General features: G+C 45.5%; 1 protein-coding gene across 4 annotated transcripts in view; it reads left to right on the forward strand.

Moving 5' to 3' along the window:
• PIK3AP1 (phosphoinositide-3-kinase adaptor protein 1) overlaps window positions 1-21471 on the forward strand; it is a 126730-nt gene that overhangs the window by 69768 nt on the left and 35491 nt on the right. For all 4 annotated transcript variants that reach the window (XM_025881169.2, XM_025881168.2, XM_073904385.1 and 1 more), the window contains exons 5-9: window positions 319-461; window positions 595-727; window positions 2742-2938; window positions 5528-5717; window positions 19978-20073. In XM_025881169.2, the coding sequence (XP_025736954.1) occupies window positions 319-461; window positions 595-727; window positions 2742-2938; window positions 5528-5717; window positions 19978-20073 (759 nt within the window). The remainder of the gene's footprint in view (window positions 1-318; window positions 462-594; window positions 728-2741; window positions 2939-5527; window positions 5718-19977; window positions 20074-21471) is intronic.

The following is a 21471-nucleotide window of genomic DNA, read 5'->3' on the forward strand; positions in this document are numbered from 1 at the left end:
TGCTTTAAACTCAACTCTTCTTCCTGTTTGCCATGGTCCTGGGCCTACTGTAGCAAACAACACAGATGAAAATTTTCCAAAAATTAAATTGCAAACACAAATGAGGACAATTCCGCTGACTCAGAGGCCTCTCAGGTGCTCGTCCCTCACTTCCTGTTTCTACCCTTGCCCTCACCTCTCTCTCCCCGGCCTACCTCCCAAATCTTTCTTCCAGCCCCCAGTCAATTTCTTTCCCATTAAGGTGAATCCATGGACACCTTCCCCTGGACCCTTATTCTTCCTGGGCACATTTGTGGTATTTTTGTTTCTTCTCTTCAGGCCTCTCATCTGGGAATGTTTCCTTGAAGCTCTATTCCGGGGATTTAGTGGTGTGTGAAACTGTGATCAGCTATTATACTGACATGGAAGAAATTGGGAATTTATTGTCCAATGCTGCAAATCCCGTGGAGTTCATGTGTCAGGTACGGATGTTGAAAGGAAGCCTGAGTTTTGGGGACATGTCGTTTCTGCTCGTGGTTCTTCAGCTTCGCATCTGCTGAATGGGAGATGGCTGGATTTAAAATCTGACCTGACCTTCTTCACTTTTATGTTCAGGCCTTTAAAATTGTGCCCTACAACACAGAGACCCTTGATAAACTGCTCACTGAGTCCCTGAAGAATAATATCCCTGCGAGTGGACTACACCTCTTTGGAATTAACCAACTGGAAGAAGGAGATATGATGACAAGTGAGTCAAAAGTCAAGCCTCAGGAACCAGCTGTGGGTTGATTCTAGTTTGTTGGTCTCAGCATCCAGTCACCCTGTGCTTGCACCTTGCTGGTTCCTGCTCTGCAGCTCATCCTTTGGGAATGATTCCTTCACTAGCTAGCTAGAGAATCTTCTAAATTGTAAATCTGAATACCTCGACCCCTTGCTAAAAATTACCCTTTGTGGTTCCCATTTGCCTTCTAGATAAAGTCCAAACTCCTTACCATGTTTGCAAGCCCTTCCCAAGGGGTTCCTGCTGCATTTCTGCCCTCATCTCTCTCTACACTGTCCCTGGGCTCTGCTCTACAGAAAGGATGAACTTCTTTCACCTCATGAAAATTCTGCCCTGCCTCTTGCCACCTGAACTCATGGGAGTACAGTTTCTTCCTGTCCTCGTTGGTGGCTGTGCACCTGGCTAACTTCTCTTCACCTCCGTACAGTGGCCTAGGTAGCGCTTCCTCAAGAAGACCTCTCGGAACCTTCGGCAGGTTCTGTCTACGTGCTGTGGGCTCCCCTGGCATGTTGGGTGTCCTCTGTACTCTTTCTCCTTAGCTGTGCCTGCCTTCTCTGCTAGGCTGTCAGCGCAGTGAGGGCTGAGGCAATGCCTGGGTGGCTAATTGTAGGATTGAAACAAACATTTGTTCAGGGAGGGAGGAGCAGTCTCCTGTGCACATGTGACATGCTGGGAGCTGGGATAACGGCTCGTGTGGGGGTGGTGCCTGGTGGGCTGACAGGATGCCCGGTAGGGTGCTTCCGTGGATACCGCTCTTCCTTCACATTGCATGATGGAACCTGGTTGCCCTCTGCCCTGTGTCCCATCCTTCCAAAGCCAAGAGAGCCAGAAGGGTGGGGTTATATTACCCTCAGGTCCTTCTCCTGAGGCCATTCTCTTATTGCCTCTCCCCCTTTTCCTACTGTGGAATGTTCCTGCATTACCTCCAGCAGTGTTAATATTCTCTGTTGTTGAACTTGGGGCTCAGGAAGAGTATTTCACAGCCTGCCGATGTGGGGTCCTGGGGACATTTTCAGACCCTTCATCCCAGGGATCATATCCTGGTGAATAGGAAGCTGGGTTTGTTTTACTAAAAAAAAAATCTGTATGCAAATATATTTGTGTGTGTGTGTGTGTGTGTGTGTGTGTGTGTGTACATAAAAGTATATGTCTGTCTATCTTTCACTGTTGGGCTTAGAAATCAACTTTTATGCGAACAAACAAAAGAAAGATTTGTCCCCAACTCCACAACACAAACGTGTCTATTTTCTTGGTAGAGTTTAACTTGATGGATCCAGATATTAGTAGGCAGAGGAGGTCATGGGGATATAGTGACCCTAAGGAGTACTTTGTTTCCCATGAATCAGAGGGTTAATGGACTTCCTGTGGTTCAGGTGTATTAATGCCAACATTCAAAACCTGTCCTAAACAAAGAACTCGCCGAATACCATCTTATTAATCCTCCCAGCCCTTTTGAGATAGTTTGGAAATATCTTCTAGTTCAAAACTAAGGGCCATGGAAAGGCTAATTAACATACCTAGGATTACTTGGCATGCTTTATGAAATTTGGAATAAGAGCTAAGAAGATGGACTTAATTTTTTTTAATCAGCACAAAGCAATTGTGATAAAGTGCTGTGAAATTTACAGAGAAGGTCAAAACATGATTCCTGTTGTACTTTGTGGCTGCTACTTAAGCCTTTAGAAAATCAGCATATTTTGAATTAGTATTATTTTTCAGAATTCTCTGATCCTTTTAGAGAAAGAAGGTAGAATATTATTAGATTTGCTAATTAATTAACATATCATTTCTTCCGTCATCTGAGGGCATAATCTTCAGTTGTGCCTCAAAGGAAGCTGTCAGCTGTTAGGTCATTCAACCAAGAAGTAATGATTGAGTGCCTGCTGGATGCCATGGTAGTCTTGCCAGCTTTGTCTCCATGAACAAGGGTGCCCATGCCTTCATTCTTATTTGTCCATTGTTTTCCTGAACAATTTTTCAGATCAGAGGGATGAAGAGTTGCCCACCCTGTTGCATTTTGCTGCAAAGTACGGACTGAAGAACCTCACTGCCTTGTTGCTCACCTGCCCAGGAGCCCTACAGGCATACAGTGTGGCCAACAAGCACGGCCACTATCCCAACACCATTGCTGAGAAACACGGCTTCAGGGACCTGCGGCAGTTCATCGATGAGTATGTGGTAAGGTCAAGGCGGGAGAGGCCCCAGGAATGGAAATGCACTGTGTGGTCCTAGGGCTTACCTGTTTGCTAGAGACACGGTTGGATTTCATCCCTAGCGTGTGCCCATGTGCCTCTTCTCTGGCAGGGCCAGTATGTGTGGGCTTAAGAGATGCGCCCTGGAGTCCCATGGACCTGGGTCCACATTCCTGGGCCAACACTTGCCAGCCACGTGACTTTGGACAAATCACGTACCCTGTTTCTTTTAGTTTCCTTAAGTGCAGAAGGAAGGTAATGCTAGTTCTGCTCATAGGGTGGTTTTCAGGATAAAAGGAAATAATGTCTGCAAAGCACTGAGGTCCACCTTGAAAGAATTTACAGAGACATTTGAAGAGTGAATCTGCTGCAGGTTGATGCTGACCCCTCTTCCCCGCCCCCACCTGCATCTCCAAGGCACTTTGGTGGAATGCTTCCAGCTGCCTCCCCCACTGTCAGGTCCATGTGAACTGTTAGGATTGGTTCCTTCCTTAGCAGAGACCACAACGAAGCTCTGCACTGGAGGCTTCCCGGAGCCCAACTGGAAGGTTCCCCTTTAGGCTAATGGCCTGTCTCTTTCTGAGCCTCTGCTGATCTTAAGAGAGATATGCCCAGTTTATTTGCTCATCTGGTTTTGGATCCCCAGGTCCTCCTTGATCACTGACTTCTGGGAACTTCTTTGAGTGTAATCTCATCCTGTGCCTGGGCTTTGCTCCATGCCCCAGTATCACTTCTCTTGTCTTAGAGACCCCTGCCCTTCCTGACTCCACCCTTTTCTGGTTTTCCTTCATCTTCACGAGTCACAGTGGGGACTCTCAGCCTCTCACGTGGAGCTGAGACCTCAAAAGGAACCATAAAGACCTAGTCTTTATGTTCTAGTCTTGCTCTCTATCTCCATACAGGAGCGAGCCTACACCTCCCAGAAGCTTAACTCCGAGCTCTGTGTTTGACGGTCTGCAAGGCAGCGACTCGCTGAGGCGTGGAGGGGGCCCCCCACAGTTTGGGGGTGATTAAGTGTGTTGAATGAGTAGAATAGCATGAGTGTCTGTTTTGGGCGTCACTGACATAAATGAGGCTAAAAGGTGCTCACCGTCCAGAGTATTTACTCAGCTTTACTTTAAAGGCACAGATGTATAAAATGCAGTATATCATTTCCACACCAGTAGTTTTTATTGGGGACATACTGTGTTTACAGTCGTGACTACTATTTATTGAATTTATTTGATTAGCAAATGCCATGATTCACTTAATGCTCACCACAATCCTTGGAGGTTGACAGTATCGTTATCTGTCTGTAACCAACGAGGAGAAGGGCTTGGGAACGCGGAATAGTTGTGGCCGGATCACACTCTAGCAAGGGATAGGACAGGAACCTAGTTTGATGCCGATGCTGGGGCTTGTTATTTTAATTTACGTAACAGGGAAGTGGAATGATGGCTTTTCAGTTTGCACCGAAATTAATCCAGTTCTCCAACCATAATCACCTTCAGCCAGTGCATCTTCAGCATTGCTACCAAAAGGTCCCTGCATGTTTTTGCAACCTCTAGGAACTGTCCCGTTTCCGCTTTCCACCACATCGAAAACAAATGCCAGACCTTGAGTCTCCAAGCACTTCACAGCTGTCACCTGGGCCAGTCTCATCAGAAAACCAACACACTATGTCAATAGCAGATTAGCTGTCTTGAGGTAGCGATGATGAAAATGAGAATTTTTGCGGGTTGATGCTGAAATGAGGATGGTGAAACACCGAAGTTTCTTACCAGGAAAAGTTGTGCAGGGTTTCAGAGAGGCCAGCTTTCTGCCTTTACCACCACAGGAAGGCAGAAGGACAGGGGCAGCCTGTCCTACTGCGGGTCACTTCCGCCAAGGCCCTCTCTCTTCTTGGCACGCAGCATGTGAAACCAAGGGAGGCACTGGCGAGCAGCCTGCTGGAAGGAACAAGGACTAGGCAGTGGGCTTCTGAGAGCCGTCTGACTACACATGAGGGCAAGAACATCTTAGCTGCAGCCCTGTTTAGCCCATTTGGATTTCCATCTGGTTGGTCAGTGAGGGTTACAGCCTTGGGGATCAGTTGTTTCCTTTCGAGGAACCGAGGTGGAGTAGAAAGGTCAGAGGCAGGATTGCACGCCCTTGAGTAAGGTACTAGGGTTTTCTGAGCTGTGGTTTTCTTATGTGTGAACTAGGGAATATTGCAACTTTCTCAAGCAGCTGTGGAAAGGATGATGTGAGGTAATGTGTAGGCAAACACCTGGCATTGTACCTGACCCATAGGAGGTGCTCATGAGGAAGTCTTTAATTTGTACCCTATGCTCATTGGACATTTAATGCCCATCTCTTGTCTGCATGACCCTGTGCTGAGCATTGGGAAGAGATACAAAGATTAAAACAAAACACAGAAAACAAACAGACAAAGACTCGGAGCCTGGCCTCCAGGAGCTTTCAGGCTGGTGGGACAGCTGAACGCTGACCCATGTGAACCTTTCCTCTTTGCCTGTCCCAAGCGCACCAAAGGCCTCGCTCTACCCAGAAGGCCAGAGTGTCCCCGGGCGCCTCTGAGTCCCATCTTCCCTTTCAGGAAACTGTGGACATGCTGAAGAGTCACATCAAAGAGGAACTGATGCAAGGGGAGGAGGCTGATGCCGTGTATGAGTCCATGGCCCACCTCTCCACAGACCTGCTCATGAAGTGTTCCCTCAACCCCGGCTGCGACGAGGAGCTCTATGAGTCCATGGCTGCCTTCGTGCCCACGGCCACCGAAGACCTCTGTAAGTAGCACAGCCCAGTTCCGCCTCCGTCCTGCTGCTGACACATGGCTTTCTTACTTCTCTTGGACGGTGTGGGGGGAGGGTGGAAGTCCCTTTCTGACCCCTGCCCCACCCCAGAGAGACGAAGATCCTGTTTTACACAGAGTTAGGGCTGTCATCATGTGCTGTGACAAGCACAGTCCTTCTCCAAACTTCCTCTGCTGTGGCTGCTGAGAGACTGGAAAGTGCAGGCAAGGGCCTGGAGGTCCGAGTTGATGGAGGCACCTTGCCTTGTGATCTGAGGGGCGAAGGCCATGGCTCTCAGCCCTGTCAGTCCCAATGGGCCCTTTCTGTAGCGAACATTGCCCCCGTTGGTGCCCTGACGTGCCGTTCAGATATCGTCTAACCCACCTACATGTGAAAATTTAGAAATCAAATATACGCCCTGGTGGAAATGTAAGGTAAGTGAAAGGAGAGGGAGGGCTCGGTATTCCTGCGCATGAGGACGGAATGAAATAGCTGCAGACCCCGACACTCAGAATCTCTGCCAATGCCATGGCCTCAAGTGCTGAGCGACCGACGCACATCTGTTGTATCGGCGACTTGCATACCACCAGCAATGTTGGCATCAGTGCCTGGATTTTCCTAAATGGTAAATGATTCCTCACACTCTCCTTTCCACTTTCATACTAATTGAATTCCTGGAAAATTCCGTGCACTTTAAAACCATGCAGAAATACGAATTGTATTTACCTATGAAGCAGTTTAGTTTCCAGGCTCAGAAATTTATAAGCAGATTCTTTGGGTAACCTAACTTTAATAGATGAATATATAGTAAACTTATTTCTAAAATATCATATCTTTAGGACAGGATTTTTCTTGTAAATTGTTTTAACAAATTTTGCCCATTTTTTGGTTAACTTGTTGTTTCCAAGTGTAAAAGTAATACATTCTTATAAAAACTTGGAACAAAATAGAAATGTTATAACCGAGTTATTAAAAGTCCATATGACTCTACCCAAAACCAACCAATATAGCGCTGCTAATAGTTTGGTGGGGTTATTTGTCCATATTTTTCTTCGTACCTACTGATATTAAATTAAGAAATATACACACGTACATATGCACAGATATGTACAAATGAACATATATGTGTAAATGTATATCATAAGTTGTTTTTTTTAACCTATATGTATGACTAGTGCAATATTTAGAAGTCACGAGGGGCACAGAATGCTTCCTTGTCCAGGACAGCGCTGCACATGGCAGAGTGTTTGTGTCTTTCCTGCTTCTGCTAGAGGCTGGTACAGTAGTCTCCCCTTAGGTCTCACTTTCCCGTGGTCAGCTGTGACCCAGAAGCAGAGGATCCTCCCCCTGACCTGTCTGCGCAAGGTCAGTGCTAGCCTGATGCTATGTCACAATGCCCAGGTCATTTATCTCATATGTAAGCATTTTATCATCTTCTGTCATCACAAGAAGGGTAAGTATAGTAAAATATTTTGGGGACAGAGAGAGACACCAGGTTCATATAACTTTTGTTACAGTATATTGTTAAAGTTGTTCTATTTTATTCTTAGTTATTATTGTTAATCTCCTACTGTGCCTAATTTATAAATTAGGAACTTTATCATAGGTATGTGTGTATAGGAAAAAATATAGTATATGTAGGGTTTGGTACTATCTGTGGTTTCAGGCATCCCCTGGGGGGCTTGGCGTGTAGCCCCTGAGGCTGAGGGGAACTACTGTAGTGTCCCTCCATCATGGTGACAACCTAAAACCCCCTCTTAGATTTTCCAAGCCTCCCCTAGAGGGCAGTGCCACCGTCCTTGAGAACTACTGATCCAAATAATGTTGGACTTCCGTGCACGGTGTTGGAGCAGGAGGACCCACCATGGGCCCTCAAAGAACCTTCTTAACATGTCAGTACCATTTGCTCTGAAATGCTAAGCACTCCGAAACACTGCCTGACACAGCCCTCCTTCCCTCTGGGCTATCCAACAGATTCAAGAAAGGTGAGACGAATACCCATCTGTGTATCAGCTTTATTGACGAAGGGCTTTCTGGAAGGGGCTGGAACGGGCTATTGCCAGCTTTCAGCCTGAGAAGAAGACAGAGGGGCTCTGGGTGCACGGGGCAGGGGGGTGGGCTTGAGTTTCCCGCCCATGAACAGAAGAGCAGGCGCCAAGAAGGTGCCTTGGAGTAGGGGGTGTGGGCAGGTCAGGGGCCAGAGGCAGACGTCGACATGGCAGCCGCAGCACCTGGAAGCTGTGGTCCAGTCGTTGTTAGGTGCTTGCTAGTTCAACTGGCTGCCCTTTGGGGAGCGGGGAGAATGCGGGAAAGCTCAGCAGAAGCTCCCTTCCTGCACCTGACGGGGAGGACTGGACGTGCTGGTAGAAGCTCTTCCCGAATGAGTCACGACCCGGCGGGGAGGGCGAGGAAAGCAGGCATCATCCCCCCGTCCACATCCTCTATCTCTCTGAACCCTTCAAGACACGTAAGAATGCTCTGGTGAGCCTCCACGTTACAAATGACAAGACTGAGGCGCAGAGAGGTTGAACGACACTCCCAGAGTCTCACGGCGGATGAGTGATGGCGCTCACATTTGAGCTCAGGTCTCTGTCTCTAGAGCCATATTCTTTACTCCCGGCTGGAAATCTCCATCGAACGCCGTTAAGTGTTAGTCCTGGTTTCTTCTAAAGAAGCCAGCTCGCTGCCACAGCCCCGGCCCTGAGGTCAGCTCACCAAGCGGCCCCTGGTGCCCTGGGCACTTGCACTTCCCTCTGTCTCCCCGGGGGGCCCAACAGGCATTTCTGGAGCATCTCCTGTGTTTTAGCTGCTTGCCACTTCTGGGGGTCGGGGTCACAAGAGGGGCCAATACACTGTCCTTTCCAATCTGGAACTGAGACCCATTCACAAAAGAACATTTGAAGGACAACTGGAACCTACTTGGGAAGCCTGAGACTGTGTATCAGCATTTCCTCCTGTGTCCTTACTGTGCGGCAGTTGAACAGTTAAAGAATGCCCCACTTCACTGGCTGTTTTGTGTTGACACAGAGCCTTAACACCTGTTATCCCCCTGGAAGCGCCAACCCAGTGGAAAGCTGCGCTTATGCTAAAGGCAGCCACACACAGCGGGAGCAGTGAACCTCTCCAGCTCTTCCCAAGGCAGTGGAGGGCTATGGAGTGAGCCTGGTTTGTGGCTGTTGGTGAGGTGCAAAGTTACACGGGGTCAGGGGGATTCTGCTTGCCCTGGAGCCAGGAGGAGGCCACCAATAGGCAGGCTGTAGAATTTGGCTGCTTTGAGGATGGGGAAAGGAAGCTCACTGCATTTTTCATTTGCCGGATCATATAAACTCTGAATATTCTGATTCTAGACCTGATTTGATTTGTGTTTCTGTCTCTGTGGTTTAATCTTGAGAAGGACCACTGACCTATTGGCCCAGAAGGAGCAGCAACTTGGACCTGGGGAGGAACCGTTCCTTTTATTAGCAGTGACTCTCTAGGAGAGAAGACGGTCTAGTTCCTTAAATAAGCAGGACAAACTGATAAATCTAAGATATGTATTTGCAGTACCACCTGGCACAGTAATAACTTGCAACATCTGCCGGCCCTTTTTAGTAAGCAGACTGCTTTTATCTCATCTGTTATTTTGTCCAAGTATCCTCGGCCTTGGTGGATAGAATTAGCTCCATTTCACAGGGGAGAAAACTAAGGCTCCAAAATTTAGTAGCTTATTTAACTCCCACTGAGGGAGGACTGGGTCAGGAATCTGGGTCTGCACATTCCTGGGGACAAGTCTGCCTGCCGCCCCATTGGGAGAGAATACTCTCCTGGCCTGCCCTTCTCAGATCTGGGAGGGACACTTAGACAGGAGCTCTTTCTAAATGTCTCGCTAGCCACGTTGATCAGCGCCCCACCTTTGTTACCACTGAACCCTCGAGGCTGAAAGTAAACATATTAAGGAGTTTAGGCTACATTCATTCCCACATTTGTTCCCAGGACGAACATTATGGAGTACAGGCTTTAGGCCAGTTCTTTACTACTTCTTTGGAGGTCACCCAACTCTGTCTGGACAAATCTGCCTCTTTCTGACTTGAGTTTTGGAAAAGGGCTAGGAATGAAGTCCCCTTCCTCAAAGGGAATCCAAACAACCACTAAGTAGCAAGTTTGTGAGGGAAACGGCCCCCATTGAATGAAGTGGGGGCGGGGGCGTGATGTTGGCTTCCGACCCTGAGATTTCGATTCTGCTCCAGGATCTCCTTCCCCTGAACTTTTGTGGGTCTATACACGCGCGCGCGCGCACGCACACACTCCCACCCCCCCCACACACTCACGGTCTTTAGTTTAGCTATGCTGCCACCAGGTGGTAACTCTGTGTCTTTATCAGACCTTCAACTTTGCTCCCAATTCTCTGGAGAATTTTTTGTTCAAGACATTTAAACCATCAACTTCCTCACATTACTATATAAGAAATAAATATCTTTATTAAGGGTAAGCGTATGCAGACACTAAATAGAAATGAAGGCTGAAACTGACCCAGTGGGGAAAAGGGAGGCCGAAGGCACCGGCTGAGTTCTATTGCTTCTATTCCTCCAGGTGTAGGGGAACTGTGTCAGGGACGTAAGCACTTAGTGACAGCATTGCTGTATTAAAGGTGTTAAAAGCTAATAAGATAAAATCCCCACCACCTGCGGTGAACTTGCTCCCCTCTGGACCTGGATAGCCATGGGTCACGCTCTCCTGGGGGCATTGCAAGCTGATGGCTTTGCACTCTGGTTATGTGCTTCTCTGGTCCTTCTCTGGTTACTGGCTCCCACCTCGGTTAAGAAGCGCGTATCGTCCACAATGATGTGCACAACAGGCGCTCAACTATGTCTTGATTTTGAGAGTGCCAGAAAATAGAAAATTGTTCTGGGTTTTGGGGGGTGGAGTAGTTTGGTTGACATTCTGGTGCAAAGACTTTCCTGATAGGTGGTGGTGAGACATCTGTTAGAGGGTCCTGAGCGCGGGACGTCTTGGGCGGTAGTGGCTTCTCCAGGCTGCCCTTTCCTTCCCCGTCTCCTCTAATTTGCTCACACTGTTCCTGCTGCCTTCTCTTTTCTCGGCTTGGAAAATGCCCAGAGTCCTTCACAAAGCCCAGACACCTCCCTGTCCATATTCATGTGCTTGTTCCTCCTGTTTGTCCATTCACACATTCATTCATTCAGCAGTATTTCTCAAACCCCTCGTGGGTTTCAGTCACCGTGCCAGGTGACAGGGAGTCAGTAGACAAGACGGCATGATCCCTGCCTCCCAGAGCTGTCCTTCTAGAGCTGGGTATGAAACAAAATACCGCATCACTACACATATAACTACAAACCATGACAGTGCCGTGGAGAATGAGGGGAGGAGGGTGTGCGACTTAGCAAGTCGTGGTGCCCCTGCACCCTGCCGTGAACTCAGCTCATGGACAGATTCCTGCCGGCCGAGTGTCTGTGTGCCGGCCAGGAGTGCTGTATTGAGGCACTCGTCTGCCTAAGAGACCGGCCAGACTTGTCGCTTCTCCTAGTCCCGTTCATCCTTAGCCCCTCCTTCTTCATTGCCCACTCCTCCTTAGCCCCTGTAATTTCAGATTGCTCTTTCCCTCCTCTCTGACTCTGTTTCTCTCTCTCCCCCTCCCCCCGGCCCGTGTGTGTGTGTGTGTGACCACCGCTCCCTCCCTCCGTCTCTCTCCCTCCAACCACTTCTCCATCAGCGTATGGGGAAGTTGGACTACCTTGCCGACGTGACCAGTGAAAGCACTTTATTCCACCTGAGTGCAGGTGGAACCAGTCAGGTTTCAGGTCATCGTCAAATGCTTTCCCAGGCTGCTCCTGGCTCTATGGCTGTTTTTTGGCTATAAAAATACTTGCTGAAAAGAAAATTCTCTTGACCTGCTTTCAGGGCTTGAGAGCCTTTCCAGAAGAATAGCCTCTCGGCATCTGACATTTTACTGTATTATATACTCAGATTGGGTTTTATATTAAATTAACAACACATAATCTGGATGGAGTTTCCACCGCAGCTAAATGATCTAGATTTATGTCCCCTGAGGAGTATCATATGGGCTTCTTTGAAAATTCATTATTGCTCTTGACTCATTCCTTAATTAAGTGCCTGCCTAGGATTTCTCTCATCTGTTCAAGCTTCTTTCTTCCCAGGAATGGGTTCTTTCTGATTGACTCCCTAAATGAGGTACAGCTTAACTCTGCAGCTGGCTCTTCCCTGAAGACTGTGGCCCCTGGGTCTCCTTGTTATATATATATATATTTTTTTTTTCTTTCTTTCTGTCTCTGCTGAAGTGAAAGAACTTTGCACTTTCTCCTTAGACCAGCATATCTTCGGGCTTTTTAGTTTACTTTTAACTGACAAGTGATGAAGGTTAAGTGCTTGGAATCTGAAGTACAAACCCTGAGCATCCAGGAATGGAGGGATTCCTTTACAAAAAAGTCCTTTGTATGGAAGCAGACTGCCTTCACCTGCAGAATTTTCGGTGTATTTCAGCCACTGCTGGGGTACTCACCGTGTGCCTGATTTGTATGTGCACAGGGGGTTGTCCCATTTAGAGTTTGAGTCTTATTACTCACGAACTCCCAACAACTGGGCACTTTCTTTATTATTACAAAGGGTAGTGTCTGTTATTACTAGGACTTACTGCCTAATACAGATATGGCAAATAGTGTTTGAAAAGTAACTTCTTGTGCCAGTGTCAGTTCGTTGGTATTGAGTGCCCGAGGGGCTGGGCTGAGGATCCTGTGGCCAGAAAGAATGCTAGGACTGATGAGCGTTTGCCTTGAGGACACAGAATAGGGACGTGGAGGCCAGTGTATATATTTGCTGTTCTTGGTCTACCTCCGAGATAATTTATGTTCAATTCAGTATAAAAAGAATCATTTTATTTAAAATATAAGCGGAAAGAAAGTCATTTTTAGGTAACTTCATTTGAGGCAGCGTGTAATGCCCTCGTCAGGCCAGGGCTGCTGAGGCCACGTGTGGCCACGGTGGATTTGCTTGAGTGTGCCCTAAGCCCTATATCACATGGCCCTTGCCAGCCCCGTACAGGAAGGGGATTTGGGGCAGGCTAACTGTGCTGATCCTTGGTTCCATCTGTGGTAGGCACAATAGAGCCCCTGAATCTGTGAAAGGGCTCGATGACCTGGCAAAGGAGAAGGAAATTTGCAGCGGGAATTAAGGTTGCTACTCAGCTGGCCTTAACATAAAGGGAATGTCCTGAATGATGGGGGTAGACTCAGTACAATCACAGCGGTCCTGAGAAGTGAAAGAAGGAATCAGAAAACAGACCACAGAGGGCTTCGTGAGAAGGACTCAGTCCAGCATTGCTGGCCTCGAAGATGGAGGAAGAGACTCCTCGTGCCGAGGAGTACAGGCGGCTTCTAGAAACTGGAAGGGGCAAGGAGGCAGGTCCTTCCCTAGAGCTCCCAGAAGGGAAGGCAGTCCTCTCAAAACTTGGATTTCAGCCCAGTGGGACCCGTTTCAGATTTTCAAACTACAGAACTGTGAGGTAATAAATTTATGTTGTTCTCAGGCACTACGTTTGTGGTAACTTTTTAACAGTAACAATAGAAAACTTAATACACTATCTAGGTTGCCTCTATATAATAATGACATCCATTAATATTTAGTGCCTGGCAATGTTGCTAAATATTTTATAAGCATTGTCTCCACCGGCCCCTACGGTTTTCCTGTGTGGTAGGTACTGTTAGGTGTCCCCACTTTACAGCTATCTTGCCCAAGGCCATAGAGCTAGTACGAGCCAGAGCCAGGGCTTGAGCCCAGTTCTCCAGGATACCAGAGTCCATGCAGGTAACTGCCACCTCTGACCGCGATGTTGACCTGCACCGGTCACTCAGTCAGTGGCCAGTGCCCTCACCTCTGTTGCTTGTCTGCTTCAGTTGCTGCCTTCCTCTAACTTATGATTGTACCCTGAGCAGATGAGTCAGAGTCTTGACTGCAGATCCCCAGGCTTTCTCCTGTGTCTGCAGACCACCCTCCCCGTCCTCCCTGCACACTGCTCCCATCCTGCTCTTCCAGCCGTGCCTCGCATCCTCTGGGTTTAGCCTCTGTTTTTAAGATCAGCCTCTACCTAGGATCCTGGCAGCACAGGATGGGGCCAGAAGGCAGTGAAGAGCTACTAGAATTTCTGTGTTCATTGCTGAGCCCACGAATAAAGAATGTGATGGGCCTCTGGAAAGCACAGGGTAAATGGGCATGGGGCCTCCAGCTCGGGTCTGGGCTGCATGGGCAGAGCCTTGGCAAAGGAGGAGAGAAGCCTGCAGCTCTTTCTGTCTGGGACTTGGTGTTCAAGAGCCACGGTCCAGAAAATGCTTGGCAAGCCTTGTGTGTGAGTCAGATTTCCACACATAATTCTATTGTAAAGCATTGGCATTTGTTATCTTAAGATTTCCCCTATGCTTTAAGTATATTCAAATATAAAAATATTGAATGGGTATAATTCTTTACTAGGAAATGTAATACATGTGATATTTGAGAATATGTGTGGAAATTCAGATATTAGAATTAACCCATAAGCACTTATCACTCTGAAGGAGGTTTGACTTCCAACAAAGTTACTATTAAGAATAAGTATAGGGGTGCCTGGGTGACGCAGTTGGCTAGGCATCCAACTCGGTTTTGGCTCAGGTCTTGATCTCAGGGTTGTGAGACTGAGCCCTCATCAGGCTCTGCACTCAGCAGGGAGTCTGCTTAAGACTCTCTTTCTTTCTACCCCCTTCTGCCCCTCCCCCCCTAAAATAAAGAAATAAGTCTTTAAAAAAAAGAAGTATAAATTCAGTCCTTTTAAAAAAACTATTCTCTGCTTAGGACATTAACCTGGGTATAGAATTTAATAATAACAATAATAGTAATAACAGTAATAGTAATAGCAGCTAGCATTATTTAGCACTTTTCTCTGGGCTAGGCACTGTGCTCAGCACTTGGCCAGCTTCTCATGTAATACTCATGGCAAACCTATGAGATACATACTACTATTATCACCGTCTTACAGACAGGAAGAGAGAAGCTGAGAGGATTTAAACAACTTGACCCAAGATAATCGTGGGCGAAGAGTTAACGTGACAGCTATCATTTCCCCTTCTGCTCGAGAATTTGACCTTCAGTTGACTTTCTAGCTCTGTTACCTTGGTAACGTAATAAGAGTCAAATGTCAACTATGTTTCTAGGCAACATTGCCTATGATAAAAATGACCCCTAATTGGTTGGTAAATTGCATCTGGAACTGGGAGGAGCTATATGTGGACTATAAGTACCCCAAAGGGACAGCACACTTTGGGCTTCCCTGGGAGCAGTGACTTTGGCCTGCTCGTGGGGACCCTGGAAGGCTGCCTAGGGAGTGGTCATGAGAAATGCTGCTCCCGTGGACCATGGGGCTTTTCACCAGGGTGGCCTCTCCACCTGCCTGACCCAGATTGCCTCTCCTTGCCCATGAGCTGCTGGGCTGGCACAAAGACTACCCTCGAGGAGGAATGGCACCTGGTGCCATCCTGCTGGCCTGCATCTTGCGTCCTCCTGAATAGACTGGTGCCAGCATGGTCATGGTCATCTTGGGTGCCTGAACCATCAGGTGGATCTAAAAACTCTGCTTGGTGTCAGACTGGTGGGTGTCGCGGTCCTCCAGCCAGCGGTGGAAGAATCAAAATTGGAACCTATGCATTTTGACCCTACTGCCCAAGCCTCTCATCACCCTTCCAGGTGTCTCAGGGAGGAGAAATAACTCTACTAAGGTCACAGGACAGATATTTAGCGGATCCAGTTAAGGCGTGATTACAAAGGAAAAAGATCTGTTACAGGTGGCTCATTTAGCTCAACCTGGGTCACAGTACTCAATGTGCATGGCTCGCAAGTGTCACTGGAAGGTAATGTGGTCTGTAGGGGGACAGGGAAGGGTCAGCGTAGGTCATCCCTGGGGGATGTGCTGCTTTAGTTTTCCCATTGCATTTCCTCCTCTGCCTTTCAAATCTCCTCCCCTCCTCCTCTTTCTCCTTTTTTCCTAAAAAAAAAAAAAAACAAAACTTTTTATTTTGAAATACTTTTAGACTTAGAGAGAAGTTGCAAAAACGCTAGTGTTCCTGTATACCGTTCCTCCAGATTTCCCTGATACTAGCTCTTATATAACTGCAGCATAATTACTAAAGCTAGATAAGTGTTGGTGCAGTACCACCAACTGACCTCTAGGCCTTGTTCACACTGCACTAGATTTCCCCAACCCCGTAGGTAAGATGCTAGATGCTGATGGGATCTTAGACGTTGAGCCTACAGAGCATCTCACAACGCATGTGGTTATTTCTCCTTAGTCTCCTCCAGTTTGTAAGAGTCCCTCAGTCATTCCTTGTCTTGAGTGCTGATCACTTATTTTGTAGAAAGCTCCTCAGTTTGGGTTCATCACATGTTTTCTGTGATGGACCGAGGTTGTGAATTTTTGGAAGAATACCATAGAAATGGTATTGGGTCCTCCTCAGTGCAATGTATCAAGGGATCCCGATAGTGATATGTTTTATTACTAGTGCTCATTCTTTTTTTCTTTTTAATGCTTTAACCCACAAAACCCCCAGCATATTTAGGATGAGGGTCATCGTACCAGAGGCAGAAGCCTGCATTCTTATTATGTTAGCACGCCAGGTCCAGCCAGGGGTGCTCTTGCTGTGGCAAGTTTCTTCCACATTTTATTTTTCTAATACTCTTTGTAGCTTCTTTAATTGTGCATCTATCTCTTGGACGTGGAAATCAGTTCTCTCAAATTGAACTTTGTTAGTGAAAACAGCTAGGCTGTTGCGTGACTGTGTTACCGTTGTCAACATGGGTGGCTGGTTGTGAAACTTGCAGTCTGGCATTGCCAGTCTGGGGGGTTTGGTTATTGATGATTGAAATTGTCCTGGCGCTCCTATGTGAAATTTAAGAAACAAAACGGAGGATCATAGGTGAAGGAAGGGAAAAATAAAATAAGATAAAAACAAAGAGGGACGCAAACCGTAAGAGAACTTAGGAGACTATAGGAGAACTTAACTATAAGTTAAGGAACTCCTTAACTATAGGAGAACATAACTCTGGGAAACACACTGAGGGTTGCTGGAGGGGGGGAGGGGATGGGGTAACTGGGTGATGGGCATTAAGGAGGGCATGTGATGTAATGAGCACTGGGTGTTATATGCAACTGAGGAATCACTGAACTCTGCCTCTGAAACTAATAATACGCTCTGTGTTAATTGATTGAATTTAATAAAAAACAAAAGAAAAGAAATTGTCCTGGTGCTGCTTTGCCCAGGTTCTTGGAGATGCTGGAGCCTGAGGGGGCTGTGATTTCCTAGAAGGTGCAGCACCAGGCCTGTGGAATTTCTCCCTCCCATCATCTTTAGGGGTGTCTGATCCAAGCAAGTCTTTACTTTGGGATAGATTCCTCCATGTTTTATTGCTATGTAAGTGAGGAGTTTCAAAAGTTGGCTGGGTCAAGGTCAGGTGGCTAGTGGGGTGGAGTTTGTGGTGGGGGTGGTTAGGAGGAGAATAATACAGGGTCTTTGTCAGGTAGAGGAGGGTCCTTCTCCCAGCAGGGCTCATACCTATAGAATACACCTTTCTTCCCAAGTTTCTAACTCCATGGGGAAAGTGTTCCATAAAGCCACAGTTCAGTGAGTTGAACTCACTGAAATCTCAAATAAGTGGAATTTTTCCAGTCTTGAGTTTTTAAAGAATGAATTAAGTGTGAGTTCTTATCAGAAATTTAAAATTAAAACACCTCCGGGTATGTTTCAGAATCTGTTCCATCACCCTGATCTCTCTGTGGTTTACGTTATAGACTTCAGCGGTGACAGGTGAGGTTCCTCATTCGGAACCGCAGAGCTTTGGACTAGAGAGTATCAAGTTACATTATAGTCCATGCAATGTCTCCACTGTGTCAGGAAACAATAAACTGAAAAGGTAGAAAAAAGGAATTGGTTTTTCTTCTTCTTTTTTGGATTATATTTAAGGTAACACAAACATGATCCAAGCCCTGTATTTCTTTATATTGTTTTTTTCAATAGGTTAAAAAACTCAACTATAAAAGGGTGAATGGTGAAAAATATTTCTCTAGTCCTTGTCCCTCATCTTTTTTAGTGCTAGGGAACCACTAATATTAATTCTTCATATCTACTTCCAGAGCTGCTTTTTACATATACAAGCAAATACAAAAGTAGAATCTTCTTGGGCGCAATAGGTTCTATATTGATTTTCTTAAATGTTGTATTTGTTAAAGATTCTGATTCATCAAGAGTATGCATTTCTTTTTTCTTTCTTTTTATTGTCTCAGGTTTTTTTTAAAATTACATATTATAGCCCCCTGTGCATCCTCTCTGGGATCCGATTGTACTCCCTCCCTCTCCCTCTCAGAGGTAACCATTACCATGAATTCAGCATTTATCCTTCCCAGCATGTAATGTTTTATGGGCCTCAAAACTTTTTATAAACCATATCATTCCGAAAACATCAGTCTGCAACTTTTTTATTCAGTGTTATTTTTTATGGTTATAAAATTTATATTTTGATTATCACAGGAGTATGGAAGTAAGAGCTGTGCTTTGTAATAATGTAATGTCTGGTCCCTGAAAAGTTTAAAATCTGTCATTTTTTATAATTAAAAAAATCAGTTGATCTGATAATTGACAGGTGAACCCCAATTTATTTTTTTATTTTTTCAATAACCTGAAGTTATTTTTGCTTTGAAAATCTAATTGTACGTATTTGGTCATAATTACCCAGATCTTAATTTTTTTTTAAATTTTTTTAAAAGATATTATCTATTTGACAGAGAGAGACACAGCAAGAGAGGGAACACAAGCAGGTGGAGTGGGGGATGGAGAAGCAGGCTTCCCCGCAGAGCAGGGAACCCGATGAGGGGCTTGATCCCAGGACCCGGGGATTATGACCTAAGCTGAAGGCAGACGCTTAATGACTGACCCACCCAGGTGCCCCTACCTGGATCTTTAAAAAAAAAAAAAAAGTGTTAATAAGGTTTTTCTCATTTATGAAAGCCCCAGAAACCACCGTGGATAATTTGGAAGACGAAGACATGTATAAAATAGAAAATAAAATGTCCGTAATCTATACTGCTTCAGAAATAACCACTATATGCATTTTGATGTGTTTCTCTCTAGTCTTTTTTTTCTATGTATATACAAATAGTTTGTTTCAAAACGAGGATTATATCATATGAAGTTTATTATCCTTCACATTACTTCGTGACCATGATCTCCTTTCAGTGACTGTTCTTGGGAAATGTAACATAAATAATTGCATCAAAATCTTCATACAAATTCACCAGATTTGATTTAGCTGGCCCCCAAAAATCAAAGTGGTAAGGAAATGACATATCTATGTATATTGATTAAATTAAAACCATTTTTTCCTCAAAGTATACTATTCAACTTCAAACTACATATTTTGCCTAAGCAAATAAGTTCTCAGTAATTGTGTGATATGACTTAGTGAATGCAATCTTTGATAATATCAAAGCTCTACTTTAAATACAAGGCTGAAATATTTTGCTCCCAAAAAGCATGCTTCAGAGTCATAAAGTAATAGGGCACTGTTGGTTACTTGGGTTAGAGTAGAAGCTACTATGAGACCTGAATGGTTTTCAACACACAGTTTTGGTCTTTGTGGGTTTATGTTTAATAGTGAAAACCAAAGGTCAATGTGCTTCCTCCCTATAAATAATCAAGTCCATGGGTGACCTAGAAATAGAGTTCTTGTTGCTATGCTGTTGAGATGGTACTATTATGTTGTTGAGATGGCACTACATTGATAAGAGTGGCTCCAACGTGTTCTTTTTAACTGTTGCGTACTGTTTCGTTGTTTGAGTAAACCACAGTTTACCTACTCTTTGTAATTCCTGCTTCCCATTGGTTTTTGGTTGTTGAAAACAATGCAATGGTTATACATTTAAAAACTAAGCCCATTGTTTCAAATGCAAAAGAGCATAATATCTATATCTTTTGAGTCCTGTGGTCTAGGAAAGGGCCTGAGGGTTGTGAATGTTGCTCTCCTTTACACCTAACACTTACAGGGGGTTCTTATTAAGTAGATAGATGGATGGATGGATGGATGAATGGATGCTGCATGCATGGATGGGAAGATGGATGGATTCATGAATTCTTGAATCTCTTGATTCATCAAATCTTGTACATCCATCTGTAAAATCTCTTTGCCTGTGTGGAATAACAACATATAAACTCTCAGTTTCCTTTTCTTCTAGATGTCGAAATGCTTCAGGCCAGTACATCTAATCCAATCCCTGGAGATGGTTTCTCTCGGGCCACTAAGGACTCTATGATCCGCAAGTTTTTAGAAGGTAATTTGCAACTGTGAGCAGGGAAGCAAAAAGAGGGAAAGAGAAGTAAATGTAGGAACATTGCCTGGTTCCGTATGATGGTTGCTCCATTAAAGGAATGGGCTGCCACATACCTGGCATATGGTGTGATGACTGAAGACACTCCATCCCCGTGAGCTGCCCCATCAGCCTGTTACAGTAGGTCAGGAGTTCCTACCACTGGAGCCACTCATTTGGGTAAAAGTTGCCTCCAACAAGACCTGTTTTAAAATGCATATGCTTATTTTTATTTGACTAAAATTTATTGAGTACCCAATATGAGCAAAGCACTGCTCTGGATGTTGGGCTGGAGGACACAGAGAAAAATAACATGTGATCAAGTGCCCTTAAGAGATGACTTTCTGGTGAATGTGGAGAACATAGGGGAATATACGCAAACATTGTTAAGTTGAGCCTTGTGTCATGGTTAAGAATACGAACTCTGATCTGTATTTAGTTCCCCCTTCAGTTGGCTAGAAAACCTTGGACAAGTTCTCAACTCCCCTGGGCCTCAGTGTCCTCAGGTGAATGTTGTGAGAATTAAATGACTTACTGTCTAGTGGGCCTCAGAGTGGGGCTGGGCATAGAGCAAGCAATGAATGTTTATGATTGTTGTTGTTGTCATCATTATCATTGAAGGTCAGAGAGGGAGGGTGTTGAATTGTGGGGGTAACTCCTTAACTCTGTCCAATCATTTATAATCATTTATAAAACCAGGGGGCGGAGTCTGTTGATGAAGTAGGCATAGAAAGCAGGATGCTAAGAGTATGGGATTCAAGATGGGAGAAGTAGTTTTGACAGTGAAGAGGAAAGAACAGTTCTGAGTAGTGGTAGATAAACCATAGCCTGGCTAGCTGCCTGTTTTTGAAAATAAAGTTTAGTTGGAACACTTTGTATCCATTCATTTAGTATGGTCTATGTCTGCTTTCACGCTATAAAAGCAGAATTGAGGACTTGTGTGCATGGAGGCAGGCACCTTGGGAATCACTGTCATTGGTAAGGTAGCCAGCAGCTCTCCCAGGACACCTCATTTTGTTAACATCAGACAGCCTCTCCAGAATTTCTTCATGCCCTTATACAAGATGTTCAAAGATGAACAGGTGGGAACTTCTCCACTAGTTGGAAACTTTCTCGAAAGCAGAGCGTTAGAACCCAGAGCCCCTGGATGAGTTGGGACCCCCTGGTCTGTCAGTCTTCTGGACCAGGACACAGGGAAGCCAAGAGTGGTCTCTGCACAGCTCAGAAAAGATGCAGCTAAAAAAAACTTCTGATAAATCACTGGATTGGAAATCCCATAGGAAGAAGAACCAAGCTTTATTCATTCCTGTATCTCAAACAGGCATTTATTTTTTTTTAATTTTTTTATTGTTATGTTAATCA

The sequence above is a fragment of the Callorhinus ursinus genome, unplaced genomic scaffold, assembly GCF_003265705.2.
Source record: "Callorhinus ursinus isolate GAN/ISIS: 27379988/994484 unplaced genomic scaffold, GSC_fseal_2.0 scaffold20, whole genome shotgun sequence".
Lineage (NCBI taxonomy): Eukaryota > Metazoa > Chordata > Mammalia > Carnivora > Otariidae > Callorhinus > Callorhinus ursinus.